Genomic DNA, 18,864 nt, shown 5'->3' with positions numbered 1-18,864 from the left:
CCAGGGGAGGGCAAAGAGCACCCAGGGCAAAACCCTGCAGCCCATCATCAGCCCTGCTAGACTTTTTTTTGGGGGGGGGGCAAAGTGATTTCCCCAAATTTTGCGGCCACCGCCAGCCTCTGCCGGGGCTTCTCGGTGCTCAGAGGTGGCGACTGCGGTGGGAAGCCAAAAAAATCCCTTATTTCATGTGAAAAGGGAGCGCCGTGCCCTCGTCAGCGGCGTCCTCCCCCGCGGCCCCATCCCCAGTGCAAAAATGACACCGGGAGGAGGATCCCACCCCCCCGGCCCCAGCCTTGCACAGGGGTGGGTGCCCCCTCCCCGCACCCCAGGGCCCCAGCCCCGGGATGCAGCGGGAGATGCTGGAGGGTGACGGACCCAACCTGATCCAAAAAGTGGTGCTAGCGACAGCTTCCAAACTACAGCACTAATACTCTTTCCGTTGAAGACACGTTACTCCACCAAACGCTACAATAACAATGTTAAAAAAAAAAAAGAATTAAAATAAAATTATGGCATAATATACGTGAAAAGCACCCAAAATACATTCAACTTTCATCTTTGTAACAGCTTCAAGTTTTTTTTTTTTTCTTTCTTCCTTCTTTCTGTCACCCTTTTTGGAAGCAAACACACGAGGCAGCTTTGTCCCAGGTCTGAAAACTCTTAAAAATCTCTTTTTCCTTTTCTGAGAAGATAAAAAGAGTTTTTAAAAACACATTCTTTTTTTTTTTCTGAGGTAATTCTTTTCCTGAGTAGTTAAAAAGAAAAAACAAAAAAATACTACATACCTTACAAAAATAAAAAACCAAGTCTAGTATATTAAACAATCTACAGCATTTTACTCCAAAACCCCCTGGTTTTGTGTCCCCCCCCACACTCCCCCCCCCCCCCCCTTCCCCGATCAAGGACATCGCCGCCGGGCTGCTCATGCCACGTGCAAGGGGGGCTGCTTTGCTCAAAAGACGCCCGAGGTATTTCTGTTAGGAACAATAAAAGCAATCAAAAAAAAAAAAAATAATAATTGAGCCTCTGGGTAGACGGGGGAGCTCGTGCATCCGATGCCGGAAAGCCGGATCCCGACTCGCCTCCGGCCCCGCTCGCTGCATCGCTGGTCCAGGGACGGATGAACGGGAAAATAATAAATAGGTTATCCTGAGTTCAGTGGGCGACGGCTTCCGAAAAAACAAGGAGAGGAAAAGCCCGGCCGAGTCCGAAATAGTCAAGAAGAGGTACGTCGTGCTGCCGTCGGGGCTGTCCAGGGGTCTCCTGCACTTCGGGAGGAGGGGGTCCGGCCCCGGCGTGGCTCTGGGGGAGAACCGGAGCCCCCGCCGACCCCAACCCGGCCCCTCCAAACCCTGTGTCCATCGGCCGAGTCCCAAAACCGGCCTCGGAGCCTCGGGCTGGGGGGCGAAGGGTCCGTCCCCGCGCCCCCCCCCGGTCCCCCTCCCGCTGCCGCGCCGTCAGTGCCTGGTGCCGTACATTTTATCCCACTCCAGGAACAAGTCCAGCTCCTTCTGGGAGGCGGCAGGGCGGACCTTGCAGAACGCCTTCTCAAAGTCCTGGTAGGAGGTGGGCTGGATCTGGCCCGGCAAACCGTGCAGCGTGGTGGCCCCGGCGTGCTGGCAGAGCTGGACCAGCTCGCTGCCCGAGAAGCTCTCCGTGTGCTGCACCAGAGAGGCCATCTCCCGCTCGCTCAGGCAGGAGTTCTGCTGAGCCAAGGCGTGATGGAGGATCTGCCGCCGGGCGATGCTGTCCGGCGGGGAGATGTAGAACCGCTTGGCGAAGCGCCGGTGGGAAGCTTCGTCCATGCTGCCCGGCCGGGAGGTGGTCCCGATGACGACCACGTTCTGCTCGGATGAGGTAGCCACGTTGTCCAGGTAGGAGAGGAGCTGGGATTTGAGGTTGCTCACCTGGCTGCCGTCCTCGCCAGCCCGGGCCACCAGCAAGGACTCGGCCTCGGTGATGAGCACCACCGCGGGCTGCCGGCAGCTGGCCACGAAGAAGACGGTCTGCAGGATCTTCTCGGCTTCGGCTTTCCAGGTGGAGAGCAGGGTCTTCCCACTGAGCTTCAGCAAGGTGGAGCCCAGCTGGGTGGAGATGCACCGGCTCAGCAGGGTCTTCCCCGTGCCGTGGGGACCGAACAGCAGGATGGTTCGCGGCGGCCGGCTCGCCCCGGTGTAGGCGCCGGGACGCAGGATGGGCCACACCAGCTCTTCCTCGATGGCGGCCTTCACGGAGACCTGCCCGGCGATGTCCGTCCACTGCACGGGCGGCCCCCGCTCCACGATCTTGGTGTTCACCAGCTCCAAGACCAGGGGGTCGACGTTCTTGGGTTGCTCCTCCACCGGCGGGCTGCCGAAGACCGGCGCTTTGGGGGGCAGCCGCAGCGGGAAGGGGGGGTCCCGGCTCGGCTGCTTGTTCCCCGTTGGCGAGGGGGGGGCTGAACTTCTCGAAGGGCTCCGCCGGCTGCAGCGGAGCATCCCCAGCGCCGTAAGGTGGCGAGACCATACTCTTCATCGGCTGCCCGCCGTACTTGCCGGCGTGCTCCTCGGCATTCCCGGCGCCCGCCGGCCGCTTCCCGGGTTTGAAGGCCACCTGGGGGGACTCGGCGCTGCCGCTGAACCCGTTGCCCCGGCACTCGCCGTTGTCCGACATGGGGTAGGGGGACTTTGGCTGCTCGTAGCTGTATTTCCTATACCTGCCCTCCCCCTCGTCCTCCCCGCCGGAGATGTCAAAAGCCTTCCTCTTCAGGGCGCCCGCCGCCTCGGTGCCAAGGGGCGGCACGGCCAGGGGGGCCAAGCCGGCCCCCTGGTAGCCGTAGCCAGGGACCCCGGGCGGGCGGGCGGCGGGCGGCGGGGCCGGGATGGGGGTGGGCGCCGCGATGCCGGAGGGCAGGTAGGAGGCAGAGGGATGGGGCGGGTGGATGGTCCCGTAGCCCGGCTGCGGCGGGTAGCTGCCGGCGGCGTAGTTGTACATCGTGCCGGAGGAGCCGTAGCCCGGTACCAGGGCAGGCGAGGGGTGCGGGGGCTGCAGGAGCCCGGAGCCATGGAGGGCAGGGGGGTGCGGGGGGGGGAGCGCTGCCGCCGGCTGGGTGCAGTAGCCGGAGGGCAAGTAGGTGCCACCGTAGCCTGAGGGGTACTCCTGAGATGACCCGAGCGCGCCGGAGCCGGCAGCGGCTCCTCCGCAGGAGTTACCGGGGTACATGGGATCGGCGAGGTTGGCAGACACCACGGGGGAACCGCCGAGCCCGATGGCCCCGCCGCCGGGGGGGACGGCGGGCGGCACCACCCCCTTGGCGCCGGGGAGGCCATCGTGGATGGGGGTCAAGGGGTAGGCACCGTCGGAGCCGTGTGCCACCGGCCAGGGCTCCCCGTCGCCCTTCTGCCCGTTAACCGGCCCGAAGGCTCCATCCCCGTAGCCGCTCAGCGCCGGGCGCTCGTAGGGCACGTCCAGCACCCCCGAGTACTTCTCGGCGTACCTCTTGAGGAGGTTGGAGGCGGTGAGCGCCGAAATGTCGTCGTTGGCCCAGGCGTAGTTGAAGCGCTGGCGGGTGCTGGGGTAGAGGTCGGACTTGTGGGCTGGCGAGGAGGTGGTGGAGGAGACGTCGAGGTGCTGCTCCGGCCACTGGTTCAGGGACTGGGCATGCTCTGGTGACCAGTGCATCTTCGACAGACCTGCGGGTGACAGGACAGCGCGGGGTGAGAGCAGCAAAACAGGGACGAGCACCTCTCTGCGCCGGGGATCTCCAAAACCCACCGTACCGCCCTGTCCTTCTGGACCACGTCGCACCTCCTGACGGCAAACACGTGCTCTCGATTACGCTCATGCTCTCATTTTCCCATGCAAAAATCCCCTTGACCCCCACCAGTGCAAACATCCCCCAGGAACAGCAACCGTGAGCACTTCAGAGAACCCAGCCAGCTCAAGCTACGACGGTCACGTCGTCCAACAGAATAAAATATTCAGGTTATCAAACCACGGCAAGCCAAGGCGATAACGAACCGCGCAGCCTCCAGTGCTGTCGGCAGCGCCGCGGTGCCGAGCATCGGCACACGTCGCCGCAGGACGACCCCGCCCTGAGACGCTCCACCTGGAGCAGAGTATAATTATAATATTATAATTATAATGCATATAATATTAATAGCATATTAATAGCGTGTAGCCAGGTGGCCAGGGAAAGAGGGGCTGCACTGCACGCACACACGTATAGGCACGTGGGAAGCTGCCCGTCACCCCGGGCTGAGCGCAAGCCTTTGCCGACATCCCTTTGCTCACCCCCTGGCACCGGTGCCGGTACTGATGGACCGTGCGTGACCCCACCAAAACAATTTCTCCGGCAAAGGGGAAGACAGAAACACCACGGTCGTGCCCAGACCCCCCCCTGCACCGAGATCGGCATCACCCTCTCTTGCTCCAACCCCCAAATACCGGGTGGCCCCCGAGCACCCGCAGAGGGTGGTGGCAGTGTCCCCCATCACCACCCAAAGCGTGGGGTCCCCCCCCCGGCCCCCCAGTCTCCCCCTGCCCTTATGCCCAGCGCCTCGGGGGACGGCTAAAGTAGGAGCCGGGAGGGGACCTCGTGTACCACTCACTCGCCTCTCTCAGCCTTTAAGCCACTTTGTGACCACAGCACAATTAGATTACTTAATGCTTTAATTGACTTATATGGCATTTGTACTTCCACTTTGGATATCAAACTTACACAAGAGGATTTAAATGGCGGCTTTGCGTGGCTTTATCCGGCATCCTCCCTGCATTTACTGGCCATTATTAAAGTGCTCCCGATAGATAAACGCTCAGACAGAGCCAGCCACGACAGCCTGCGGGAAAGGGCCCTTTTTAATGAACACAAAGGAGAACGCTGCCCAATAAACCTGCGCTCCTGCAGCAGATTTTTTCCCGAGCCGTACGCGCGGTCTGGCTGGACGCAGAGGGACGGAGGGGGCCCTTCCCTCTGCCTGCGAGCAAAAAGCACTGAGAAGCTATTAAAGGGAAAAATGAGGGTTTGGATGACTCCGTGAGGAATAAGACATTTTAAAAAAAAATTTTTTTTTTTTTTTTGAAGGAACTAAAGCACCAGGAGTTTCCATCCTTGTTCAGACCGCTGTGTGGTGGTACACAGTGTGCAGACGGCAGCTGCTTTTGGGCTCCCAAAAAAATACAGACTGCAAATGCCTGGGGCTCAGGGGAGGAGAAAAGGGGTTTGGGAGGGACCCGGGAGGTGGCCGATTGCTCCAGCATCCACCATGGCACGGGGGCTCACTGCGGAGCAGCGTGGCAGGAACGAGGTGCCACCATCACGACCGGCAAATCCCGGTGACATTTCCAGGCCGTTTCTTCTGAAGCCGGGAAACAGCCGCCCTTGACGGCGGCACGGACACCCTCACCCATCCCTCCTGGAGAAGGGAGGACGTGGCAGCCCGCAGCCCAAGCAATTCTATGTCAGTCTTCTCCTGCAAGACAGCATCAGGCAGCGTGAGCTTCATTTCTGAGGACAACACCCCCTGAGGACAGACACAAACCCCCGCGTGACGACGGTCATTTCTCCGAGGAGCGCCCGGCTTTTCCCCATAGCGGGGATCGATGCCAACGCCTGAACCCCACTGCTCCGACGCCAGCTAAAAACTGGTCCCTACAGACGAGCCCGGTGACGGGAACTGCTTTTTTAAGAGCCTGCAAGAGGGTGGCCAATGCCGCCGTGTGCGGCTGGAAGCCCGCCATCACGGCGCGAGCTGGGGCTGCTCCTCCAGCCCTGTTCCCGAGCACCGGGTCCCGCAAACGGCGAGAAGAGGGGCAGGGGGGGATGCACGGGCACAGGTTTCCACGGGCGCTGCTGCCACCAAAGCAAACCCGAGCGCGAAAGGATGGAGAAGCAAACCCGCCTCTATCCGACCCCTTTAAAGACGAGATACATTTGGGAGAAGAAAAAGCCCAAATCCCTGGAAAGTCCGGTCGCACCCTGGAAAACCAGGCGGAGGGGGAGGGCCGGCGGGCAGGGAGAAGTTGTCAGGGGTTTGAAATGGGACGTGAATGAGGCGGCGGAGCGGGACAGATGTTTCAATGCTCCCCTTGGCAGTGTGAGAAAATTACTGTCCAGTGACCAAATGGCCGGGCCGGTTCCCACCCTCGCTGCTGCCCATTATCCCCAGTGCAAGACAAAGGCGGGCAGGGGGGGCTGGGCAGGGGAGAATCCTATTGTTCCCGCCCGCCCTAATTATGGAAATCTTGTTAATCTATTCAGCAGCGACTCTGAACTGGGCTTTTGTTCGGGGGCTTTTTAGCGGGGCGCACCGCCGAGGGTGTCCAACGGCTCGGCGTTGGGGATGGGGTGCGCTCCCTCCCTGGAAAAGCTCTCGCCGAGGGATTTCAGGCGTAGCCATGAGGCTGTGGGGACGCAGGGCTGCCCCGAGCAGCACCCCGGCGCGGGTTCGCTTTTGTTGGAGCACAGATCTATCACCCACAGCCCTCGTACGCAGAGCGTACCACGTATGCACGCACGCATGTGCCCGTATTTTATATGCTCCTGTCCCAGCCCCACGTCCAGGCACCCATCGCTAACGCTGGTGCATAAAAACTCACGGCAAAACCTCACACGGGCGAATATAGAGATGACCCGCAGGCAGCGTGTGCTGATGGCTGCAGCAATCCGGCATCCCTAGGGGGATCAGGAGAGGGTTGGAATGGATTTGGAGAGCAAAGAAGGAGAGGGAGCGCGCAAGAGCAAACACGTTCAAGCTGAGGATGCACTAAAGCCAGGGTTTAAATCCAGCCAAACTCCCCCGAGCACCCACGCCCCGGGAAGAGGGACCGGCCCGGAGGGAGTGATCTGCAGTCCCGCAGTGCAAGCGCTGGATGTGTCTCGACGTCCCCTTGGACAGCCCTTGCTGCTCTGCAGAAGCATCCCAGCCCTTGGGAGGGAGCAGACGCTGCCGTCCTTCAGCTCCCGGTGTAGGAATGAGCCGATGAGCCGCCTCCGCGATGCTTTGCTCGTACCGCCGCTGTCTTGCTGGTTTAAACGCTGACGGCTCCTTTTTCTGCAGAGCTGCCAGCTTGGAGGATTTATGCCTTTTTCAAAAGATGTTGAGTAGTTTCATTACCCCTGCAGTTACCCGCAGCAGCACGGTCCGATGAGGTCGGCTTCCCGGGCAGGGAGAGCCTGTCCCGGTTCCAGGCTCTGCCCGAGTTCCCAGGTTTTTAATTCTCTGACGTGCAAACTTTGGGCCCAGAGGGAGCAAACCTGGATGCTGGGAGTCCCATTTCACAGCCCAGCCTTCACCAAGACCTCTCATATCAGGGATGTTGTGCGCAATGGATCTTCTGTGCTGGATTTTGCTACCAGCACCTGAAGGTGGGTCCAGACAAGAACCTGGACCAAGCACCCACAGCAGGAATGCAGCCTCACATCAATGCAACTCCTGCACCGACAGCTTTGCCACTGCAGCTGGATTCCCAGCACCGAGAGGTTTTTGCAACCATGCAGAAATGCTGCAGGTCTTGCAGCAGCCGCAGCGTTATCTTCAGGGATAAAGGCAAGCTGGGAAAAAAATGCAGGAGGAGAGAACAGACTTTCCCAAGTCTGCCCAGTGAACGGGAGGCAGGGGAATGACTTCTTCTTTTTTTAAATGAGGCATTTCCTGATGATCTTTTCGGCTTCTGCTGCCAGGAGCTTGTCCTGGGCTGGGGTTTGTCCCTGTCTCCTAAGAGCAGCATAGGCAAAGTGCAATGGCATTACCACGAGTCAAACCACAGCTATAAATCAGAATTATAACCCATGCAGATACTCCATTTACACTCACTGTGGACCTGAGGCTTGCAGCAATGTTTCTGAAATGCTTTAGTATTAATGCTGTAGAGTATAGCAACATTTCCGCATGTTGATATACACATTTAAGCTGGTCATCTCTAGTGAATCCCTACATGGCAGGTCCAGAATAGGCAAAACAGCCCGGCAGCGATTTACATCGACGGCAGAGCTGGTCCCAAAGCCAGGACGAGGGCAAGGAGAGCACAAAGCCACACTTAGATGTGATACAACCCAAGCGCAATACCTGACAGCGTTTGCAAAGGGTGAGACGTTTAAATCGCCCAGCCCTCCCCTGCGGACCGACGCCGGGCAGCCGACTTCTTGCAGCCTGGCACGCTGCCGGAGCTCAAACATCGAGTTTTCCAAGGCAAATTTCGGTTGTTTGGCAAGTCCATCGGGGAGCTGCATTTCTTTGTCCAGCACATTCCCCGTCCCCTCCTAACCGGTGCCGACAAAGCGAAGGATGGTATTGCAATCAGAGCAGGGTCAATGTACATATGTTAAAAGGATTTAGGCTAACTCCCACCGTGCCCTCTCCCCACCCCCAGGAGAAACAACCTCCACCCCGGCCGGTGCGAGCCAAAGGCTCCAGCATCCGCTCTGTCCACTCATATATCAAGTGCAGAGCAGCTGGACACCAGCACGAACCGGGAGTGACCAACGGGCCATCGCCCATCTGTGCTGCTCCAGCACCCGGCCAGCAAATGAAAAATTAATATGGATCCGCTCAGCCTGGCAGCAGCTGAGCATCACCCATCTGTCACGGCGAGAGGAGAAACTCTCAGCTAAATGTCATCGGGAGGAAACTGTACGCGGCGCGTGGCCCTGGGAATCCCCAGATTGAGGGGATATGGCAATAAAATCCAGATATTATTAATAACGAGCTGATGCAATTAGTGGATTTGAGGAATTTTGCTCCACCTTTCACTATAAGATGGATGGGAGAAAAAGAAGCAATAAAAGGGACCTAAAAAAAGTGAAAAAAAAAAAATCAGCCTCTTTCTTGCTATTTATATTTGTCTTAATGTGACTTGTCCCCAGGTCTCATGGATCACTCACGTCTGCCGAGATCTGGGCTTCAGCCTTGCACCCACCTCCAGGAACACAGGACAAAACAGCAGAACTATTTGTTTGGGTCTAGAAACCACTGAAAGGTGGGACTGCCCCAACCCTCCCTGCTCCTGCCACTCCACCGGCACATTCCCTCCAATGCTTCAGAGAGGAACATTAATCCCGAAAGATTAATTATCGCATTAATCCATCACCATCTTGCCCACTCCCTACCACGGGTGTGCTTCAGCACATGCAAAATGCAGCTCCCTGCAACAGCATTCCCGCTCCCGGCCACGCCATTGCTTCTCCTCCAGCAGACAATCTCCTGCCCTGACCCACCTCGTCCGCTGTAGGATGTTCCTTGGGGCCACATTCCAGCTGTGATCTCCACCAGACCGCTGCTTGAAGGACGGTTCTCCGGTAGGAAGAAGGGTTTTAGCAAGAGCATCACTGAGCATTCAGGTCGTCGAAGTCCACCGCCTCTCAAGGTCAACTCAGGGCTGATGCTCAAGGTGCAGCGTGCCCCAGCAAAGGGTGCCACGGCCCATGGGTGCTGCTCAGATCCCTGTTCGGACTGAAGCCCTTCACCAAAATTTCATTCCTTGACACCAGACGAGGTCCTGGGGCCTGGGTTTGGACCCAGTCCATTTTCAGAGTATTACATTAGAGAGGAAAATCCATTTCTAATCAGCAGAACCATTTCCCCAAACAGACGTGGCCCCATAAAAAGGTCAGGAGGTCAAATGGACCCAATTTGCATGCAATCTGCATAACAACGGCCAAGCCAGTGAGGGTGATGAGCAGTACCCCAAAGCTCCCGCTCCCACCACCCGGTCCCAGACGGGACTTTGCCTCCTGCTCCCGCTCCATGGCAAGGCTGGAGGACGCGGCGAGGTGAGGACGTCGCTTCTCCCTTATGGGCTGTGAGTCTGCGCTTGGCGTGGACGTGACCATGGCCATCTCCTCCTCAAGCCCGTCTAGAAACATGCCACATGAAACCACCTGCGGAGATTTCGGCTGTGTGTCTGCATATTCACGTGGTCTATAGAGGGACGTGGAGAAATAGTTTGAAGGCATCGTTATACCTTCTCCGTCTCTGCTCCTACAGAAGCCACTTAGCAAAGGACGTGCTGTCAGCAAACAGACAGAAGCCGCTCTGAAAAACTTCTTGTCCTGACCTCGCTCCATTCGAAACCACTTGTTGAAACCCATCAGGACTCACCACATCCCCCCCTGAGAGGGACTGTCCGAGCCCACCCGAACCCACAGAAGGAGGATCTGGGGGGGTCATGCTCTTCTGATGGCCCCCACCAGCCCCCAGCCAGCGCTGAGCTGCTGGCCGGGCGACCCGTGATGCTGTGCAGTAGGATGCTGGTGGTGGTGGGATGCCGGCAGGATGCGACCTCTGGGATCTACGCTACAACTGCATAAGAAGAAGCAAAGCCAAACTGTTACGGGGCCGGACCCTGAGCCCGGCTGCCGGACCGCTGCTACACCCTGGGGAGCCGTGGTCTGATCCGCACCCAGTGCTGTGCATGCCTGGGGCAGACGCTGGGGGGGGTTGTCTACAAACCCCAATATACACGTAAACCCCAGAAGGCTGAAAACAATTTAAAATGACTTATTTTTCCAAGAAGAAAGCATTGCCGTTACGTTTCGTGTTCCCACAAGCACTTGGATGAAGGTCATTAAACGCAGGAGATGCCCTGCAGCTCAGGAAGGGGCCCAGGGACCGGGCACCCCCCACTCCTGCCCAAGCCCTCTCCTCCCAAGGTGTTTTTCCCGATGAAGCTCCAATAACAAACTCCCCCGGGGGCAAAAGCCAAGGCAGGAGCCACCAGCCCCCGGTCTATCTTCTCCAATATCTGGCCTTGGGCCGGGGTCAGTGCTGGGGGCTGCGGCGGACGCGGGAACTGGGCTGCAGCAAGAAGATAATTCGCCCCGTGCACTAGAGCCTGTCCACAGCGGTAGCAGCAACGCTCCAGCTCATCTCCTCCACGGAACGAATCAATCTTAATTAACTCTAATTCTGGGGAGCCTCCCAGCCCTATCCAGCACTGCACAACGCGGTTGTATTTTCCGCCTCGGTGCCCTGCCGGGCAGCACGCTCCACAGAGAATTGAGGAAAAACTCCTCTTTTCCATCATTTCTGCATCTTCTTTCTCGCGGTCTCCGTGTGTTCCCGTCACACACCCTGCGGGATGACGGACCCCATCCCCATCCCCTGTGGACCACCTTCCCTGCCCTCGGCACCCACAGCTTCACCGTCTCCCGCCGGAGCTGGGCTGGGGGAGGCCTCTCTCGGTGGCTTTTGTTTTCACAAGCCTTTTGACTCACAGATTCTTTTTTAAACACCGCCTCAGCAGCCTGAAAAGCTGAGCTCCCTCCTGCACTCCATTCACTAATGGATTTTCCAGAAGTTCCCTTTTTTTGGCTTCTTTCTTTGCTGACACTGCTGCCCCCATCCACGCCCGAGGCTGCGGCTCGCCTCTGCCGTATGCCTGCACTTGCACGGATGGACGGACGGACTCTGACTTTGGGGACCCTTGTGCCGTGCTCGGAGCAGCCACCCGTACAGCTCCCACCTTCTGCGCCCTGGGAGTTTGCACAGATATGTGGCTATTATAAGCCAATTATAATTATATATCATTATATAGCACAGGGTGCAAACGCCTCAACCTGCCACTACAGGGGTGCTGCTCAAAAAAAAAAAAAAAAAAGCTTAAAGAATAATAAGGTGGCAGCAGCATCAGGGCGAAGGTATCGCCAGGAAATCGGGGAGAAGTTTGGTGCCGGGCTGGCTCCGTGCGAGAGCGTATCGATCGGGGCAGCACCGCTCCTGTCTCCTAGAGCTAATCCTACGGCAGAAATAATTCATTTTCCTCCCTTTTCAGCAGCCACTCATTAAAAAGTAATCACCTTGTAGGAGGAGGATATGAACAGCCCAAGGTCAGATCCGTAATGACGTTATTTCTGGAGCGCGTACCTGGCTCGTGCCGAACAGCGGCCGCGCTGCGACCCCAGCCTTGCCCGCGCAGAGCCGGCACCTTCGGCCCCACGGCTGGGCCCTGCCCTGCTGCTCAGGTTGGTGGCCATTAAGATGCAAATGGAAATATCTTTATATTAGCAGATATTCATTTCTGTAAGCACTGCCTGCCAGCGTCCGTGGCCAAGCACCCAGGTCGCACTGCACGGATGTTGCTCTCATCAACCCCAAGCACCTGCAACACCTAAGGTGGAAAATAGGAACGACACTTCAAAAGGTATCTTTTAAATCTCCTTATTTGGTGGCATCTGCAATAAATCTCCAGCTCCTGATTTATTTTTACATTGCGGGGACTTCACTGCAGCTGCTAAAACCTGTTTTTCTAAGAGCGCGAAGCTGCAAAGCGTAACATGAAGAAGCGTCACCGCGTCCCCGCCAGCGGCACGAGCAGAGGGACCACACAGGTGCCCGTGCCGGCTGGGACGTACGTGAGGAAAGACCAAAATAACACGTGGACAGCACCGTGCCACTCGCACCGGCATCTGAGCAAGCACCGGGGCTCGGTGCGAGCCGTGAGCGCAGCGTCGTCCTCCTCCCGCCGGGAGGGATGTCCCGGGCAGAGCTGGCCGGTGACGATGCCGTGACACATGACGGCGGCATTCAGCCCCAAGCCCCATAACCACATCTCCCGCATTCCTCACCCGGCACGGCCACGCCGGCACCGAGCCCCTGGAGCTCATCCACATGCAGAGCTGGTATTGCGGCACCTCGGCGCGCTCCCAGGTTGCCGTAAACCCGTGCCGGGCACGACGTCCTGCCCATCGCCGTTACTGATTCACCCGGGGGATCGGGGTCCAGCCCCGGGGGGGGGGGTTCCCAGGAGGGAGAGCGTGGGCTCAGAGCGATTGCCCCGGCCCGGCGGCACAGCTGAGGGTTGCCAGGTCTAACGAAGTCCAACCTGCTCGCGGCATGTTGGCGTTTTAGCAGATTTACGTTTGCAACACGTGGCCCGATTCAGCGTTTGGAGGGAGGAGGAGGCGATGCTCTGGGAACCGGCTGGAGCACAGGGCTGGGATGGGGACGTGGCACGAGGGACGGGAGGCAGGACGGGGCTGATCCCAGCGATTTGGCAATTCCAGATCCAGCCAAACTATGGGAAAACAGCTCCAGCGATGCCAGAATGGGTAAAAAAATCCCCACACCTAAACCCTTCCTGGCTACATCCATAGCGGGGATGCTGTCGCACGCACGGCGCTCTGCCGCCGCACCGTGCGGGGCTGGGTCAGCTGGGGACCCTGGTGTCCCCCCCCCGATGACAGGACACCCTGAGCAGGGCGACCTGCCTTCCCAAGGCGGGACGTGCAGGACAAACCCTTCAAAACACACTCAACCTCTCTAACCTCCCGTGCACAGCACAGCCTCGCAGCTCGTCACCCCTGGCCTTTAATTACACATTTCTGCAGCCATTAGTCCTCTCGCCATCAATTACACCCACATTATCCCGCTCCGGGAGGCAGCAGGACACAGTGAGCAGAGTCAAGTGCTTTGCAGATTCTTTCCAAAGGAAAGAAACAGCCTCCGACGGGAACGTCCCTTCTCCGCGGCAGAGCCGAGGCAGCAGACAAAGCAACCCGGCAGCCGGTCCTGCTGCTCTTCAGAGGCCTAAAGCAACGCCGCGAAAGATTAATCACAGGGAGAGGACCCGGGCTCCAGCGTCCCCTGATGCCACGAGTCCCCTCCAGCTCGGTGCCGCCGCTGCACCTCTCATCTATTTACACAGCAAAGTCTTTGTGAGAAGCAGGCTCCTCTTCTGAGTGCAGCCGGGGCAGGGAAAGGGGTACTTATTCAGCTATTATTCAGCTTTTTTTTTGTAGGCAAGACAAGTGTGGGTTAAAGTGCAATTTGTCTTGACATTAGTTTTCACTTTCTTGGGGGAAAAAAGAAAAAAAAAGTGGCTCTTTTATCTTTTGAGGGAAAACACTCGCCTGGGTACCACACCTCCGCCAGCCGAGCATCCCACCCAGGAGCGCACCCCAGCATCCCTCCCCAGGGAGTGCACCCCAGCATCCCGGTCCAGGGCGAGGGTCCCCAGGCACCACCACAACACAAGCCACGATGGCATCACTGTAATTAAATAAACATGCCCGGGTTTTCCATGATTGAGTTGTCCGTCCTCGGGTGAAAGGAGCTAGGAAGAAAACCCTTTAATTTGCATCCTCCCCTGTTCTCCACTATAAGTCAGCAGCATCTGCGAGGCCTTGGCTGGGTTTATTAGGGCCCCCATAAAGATCAGGGGTTGCTGATAAGCGACCTGAGGCATGCACCACTGGAGGAAAAATTGTGCTAGCGATCTGTACAATTTAACCAACATTAACTTCAGCTGATGACAGGCCACAAGGCCAGGAGAGAGATTTTACAACACCCTCGTTACACAGCAAAATAAACTTTGCTGCGGAGAGCCGGTGCTGACTTTCAACTCTTGCTCCCATTAGAGGAGACACGAGCCCAGAGCTGCCGAGGTGCTGCCGTGCCTGGGCAGGTCTGCTGGGCAGCACCCGTGCACGCAGCAGCATCCTCTGCAAATCACGACTGGGGTTCACGGAGCAAAAAAAGCACCACGATCCTGCTCAGGGCTTAGCAGCACGAGGGAGAAAAGTGGGGAGAGTCCTTCTCACCGTGCCGGAGCGCGAGACCAAGCTGAGTCCAAAGGAAAAACCAACAGGAAAATATATCAGAAGTAATCATGGCAACGAACTCACGGCGGCAGGACCTTGCAAGGGGACAAACTGTTTCTCAGCACTGGGAATTGCCAGGGCTGGCATTGGGAAGAAGTGATTTATTCCCTGCCTGGATGCTGATCCAGCAAGAGGAATTTTCCTGCTTGATGCTAATAAAGTCTGATTCAGTCCCAATGGCTCCCTTCGGTCGGGAGCTGGGTGCCACTGCTGGCACCGGTGTCCCCTGGGACAAGAGTGCTGGATGCTTTATGTCACACGCAAGTGACCGAGCACCAGCAGCACCAGCAGCACCAGCAGCACCAGCAGCACCAGCAGCACCAGCAGCAGGGACGAGCTTTCTGGAGCCAGAGCACCACAGAATTGCTAAACACATGCATCAACCGGCACACCCCTCCATGCCCCAAAAGGAAGAAAACATCTTTATTTTGCTAAAAAGCTGCAAGAGAAGGACCCACCCCACCAGCACCTGAGCTGGGGCTGTCTGCCAGAGCGGAGGAAGGGAGCACGCCAAGCAAATTAGAAGCTCGGAGCCACGAGCCTCAAGCTTTCCTGCACGCTGCAAAATTCCAGCTGACGTTTGGCCAGATGCGACGGGATCTGCCCCAGGACGACAAAAGGAGCCTCCCCGACAGCCTCTGTCAAACGGCAAAGCTCTGCTTCCAGCCATATAATCACTGGAGCTCAAAAAATATAACTGAAAAGTGTTTACAATGGCATAAACGCAAGGGTCAGCGTCATGCAAGGGTCACTATTGCTTCTCTAGATGCATTAATGTCATCTGCAGGGAAATTCCCTTTAGGAATCCTCGCTCAAATCTGGTGCTCCCACATCTGCTGCTGTAAACTGTGGATTGAGGGATTTCTCCATCCCTACACACGACCCATCTCCTCCCAGCTGTAGGGGCGAAAGCAGGGAGCTGCAGAAACCCCAAACCATTAGAAAAGCAGAGACAGAAAGGGAAGAAAGGAGAATATTTGGCTTTTGGCAGAAAAATCTGAAGGTGGCATTTCTACCCTCCAGAATTTCTCCTCGACTAGGAGGATGCAAAAATAATTAATACGAATAAAGTCCACAGCATCTGCAAATGCCATAGCACACACTTCCAGACTCCTTCCAGGAATTTTTTTAATGATGCTAGAGATGCCGTCGTTACAGAGGTGACGATGTGCCGTGCAGAATCGTTTTATTCCTTCTAACCCACACGCGCTGTTGCAGGATGCGATACCGGCTTTGGAGGCGAATGCTCCCGGAGACTTTGTGTTTACCTTTTCCACGGGGCAAGGAGGAGGTGAATTAAGTGACCTCACAGCCACTCCCTTGGCCTAAGGTTAGGCCCTCGCATCTGTATTTGGGCACCCAAAATAACAGCTTTTTTTTTTTCCAGCGGCTACTGAAATCCCCTGAAGCGGAGGACGGACGCAGGGTGAGGGCTCAAAACTTTCAGCCTGCTTACTCAGGCGCCTCGATACAAGTCTGGGAGCAGCCTGAAGCGGGGATTTGGGAAAACCACAGCCCCTGCTTGTTATCGGTCTGGACAAACACGCAAAGCAGCATTGGGATCCTCTCCTGGCCATCCACCTCCTCCCCAAATAAAGGCAAACGGAGCCTTAGCTGCACCGGGGGAGAAGCCCGTTGCTGACCAGAGGCGTGAATCTACGAACGCAGACATGCTGGTTTCTTCAACAACTGTTTTCTGTATTTCAGAGCATCCGGGGAAACCCGCTTTGGAGATTTCTCTGCTTTCATTCTGTTTTACCTTGGGGAATTGACTCTGACGGGATGCAAGAGGAGAGGTTTGGGTTCTGGGACGGCGTCAAACGGGCACCAAACCCAAGATGCTGTTAACGCCCCAACCCAGACCTCAGAAGGGAGAAAAAGGCCGGGGGGAAAGGCAGGGAGGAGAAAACACCGGCTCCAGATAAGCAATTGTTAACATGATCCATATGGTACACAACTTGCCTTTCTGTTTAACCAAAATGATAATGGCAAAAGGGAAGAATGCGGCGGGGGCTCTGCGGGAGAACAAAGGCGGCTGCGAAACCCTTCCCCGCTCCAGAGAAAACGAATTGTGAGCGGGGAGAGCCCGCGGCTGCTCCTCCCCGGGCCGAGCCGCCCCGAAACCCACCCGGCTCGCTCCTTCTCCTCCGCGAAAGCTTTACAACTAAAACACAGAGCAGGGAGTGAAACTGCAGCTGTCAGCAATAAAAAAAAAAAAAAAAAAATCTGACAAGTATTAACAGGGATGTTTTCATAATCAATAATAAACTTTAAATGTGAGCTGCGGCTCAGGACCAGCATTGATGTAAACACCGAGCCCATTCTTTTCAGATCTGTGATGAATTCAGCCCTGGGTGTTTATGTTATTGCAGGATCCCGCGGCTTTCCGAGGAACACAATACAGTACGTGCCATTCATTATCCCCGGCAGTCCCCCAAGAGAAAATGTCAACACACTTCTGCTAAAGAGAGCTAAAACAAATGTTTAATGTGATAAACAACTCCTGGGCCTCAGACCCTGCAGAAATGTTTAATTCAGAACCACCTCTAAGAACAAACAGGCGCCAGAGCCGCACGCTGGCATCTAGGAACGCCAAACCCGGCACCCTGTCATCACCGGCCGCGCGCCGGAGCAGCGACCCAGCCAGCTCCCGACCGTCGGCGCTGGTGGGGAGCGCATTGGAAGGAAACCAGGGAAAAACCTCGGCAATTCCCATGCATGGAATCAGTAAATCAATTCTGATCTGTTATTACTGTATTCACGCACCCTCCACAGAGGGCAGGCATTCAAATTAAAGACCACGCGCGCCCAAGTCTTACGAATTCAGTTCAGCACATTGGCACCCCTGAAATCTGTTTGTTATGACACCAGGATCCAATTAATGATAATGGTCATTTCTGTGATCCCAGAGTGAAACTAGGAATGATGTAAACCAGTGCATGGTGTCTCCAAAACCAGGAGAATTTATGCTGAAGACACAGTATAAAGCTATTTAAAAACCTTTCTGGTTTTTTTTCCCAAGTGCCTTTTGTCCCCCAAGTGGAAAAAGCACACTTCAAAAAAAAAAAAAAAAAGACCTTTCAGGCAGAGCTCCTAATTAAAAATCGCCATCAACTCCTCAACGCCACGACTGTTTTGAAGGCAAGCGCTCCAGCACGCGCTTGACGTGCGACAGCGGCTGAGGGGAGCGCGCATTGTTCCTGGGTGGATGGTTGGGTGGATGGATGGATGGGTGGATGGATGGGTGGATGGTTGGGTGGATGGATGGATGGGTGGATGGATGGGTGGATGGTTGGGTGGATGGATGGGTGGGTGGATGGGTGGGTGGATGGGTGGATGGTTGGGTGGATGGTTGGTTGGGTGGATGGTTGGGTGGATGCTTCGGTGCGTGGGTGGATGGATGAGTGGATGGAGGGTTCCCCCCACCGTGCGCACCCCTCTGGGCGTGGGAGCCACCGGAGCAGCCGGGGCCGGGCACCCCCCAGGGTCGCCCGCTGCGCTCCCCCCGCCGGGCAGGCTCCTGGCCGAGCAGACTCATGTCAGGAGCACGTTTGCCCGGAGCTCCCTGCAGCCTTTTTGGGGTAAGAAGGGAGAGGAAAGGCAAAGGCAAAGGCCAAGGCGGCGGGGGATACCCCGTCCCCAGGGAGGGCTTGGGTTACCGGCCGCACCAGCTCCCCCCCCACGCCGCGGCCCCTCCGCAGCAGCCCGCAATCCGGCTGTTTTCTCCCCCAAACCCGGACTCGGTGGATACCGGGGCGGGGGGGGCGAAGCCGCCTCCGCCCGAAGCGGGGCATCCCCGGCAGCGCGGAGGATGCTCCACCGGCAACGCGGGGGGGGGGGGGGGGGGCGGCTCCATCCCTCCCTGCTCCCCCCCCTCCACCTCCCTCCCGGTAGAGCCCCCCGGTTCCTTCCCCCCCCAACTCACCTCCTCATGCCGGCGGGCCCTAGCGCAGCCCGGCGGCGGGCGGCCGGGCGGGATCCCGCATCCTGCCCGCTACCGCCGGGACAATGCGGGGCGGCGCGGCGGCCCGCGGGCGGCGGGGGCTGGGGCCGGCGCTGGGGTTGGGGCTGGGGCCGGGGCCGAGGGCCGGGGCTGGCCCCCCCCTCCTCCTCCTCCTCCTCCTCCTTCCCTCCACACCCCCCCCCCCGCCTCTCCTTCTCCGCCTGCCCGCCGCCCAACGACCCGCCCCTACGCCGCGGCGGGGCGGAGCGGAGCGGGAGAGCGGCGGAGCGGAGCGGCCCCTCGGGCGCAGCGGGGGCGGGAGGCGCCGCAGCCGCGGGGGGGGTGA

The 18,864-nt window shown here is 57.6% G+C and overlaps 1 protein-coding gene across 1 annotated transcript; it reads right to left on the bottom strand.

Moving 5' to 3' along the window:
* Positions 1-1,434: 1,434 nt before the first annotated feature.
* FIGNL2 (fidgetin like 2) lies at positions 1,435-18,661 on the bottom strand. Its single transcript, XM_052810306.1, is given in 3 exon segments — positions 1,435-2,396; positions 2,398-3,671; positions 18,501-18,661. Coding segments are annotated over 2 exon segments (2,202 nt in total). The 5' UTR covers positions 3,661-3,671; positions 18,501-18,661; the 3' UTR covers positions 1,435-1,457.
* Between the last annotated feature and the right edge of the window lie 203 nt (positions 18,662-18,864).

Source organism: Harpia harpyja, chromosome 15 (assembly GCF_026419915.1).
Source record: "Harpia harpyja isolate bHarHar1 chromosome 15, bHarHar1 primary haplotype, whole genome shotgun sequence".
In the NCBI taxonomy this organism is placed as follows: domain Eukaryota; kingdom Metazoa; phylum Chordata; class Aves; order Accipitriformes; family Accipitridae; genus Harpia; species Harpia harpyja.
Note: the sequence above shows the minus strand (reverse complement) of the source record. Positions and strands in the feature narration are given on the sequence as shown.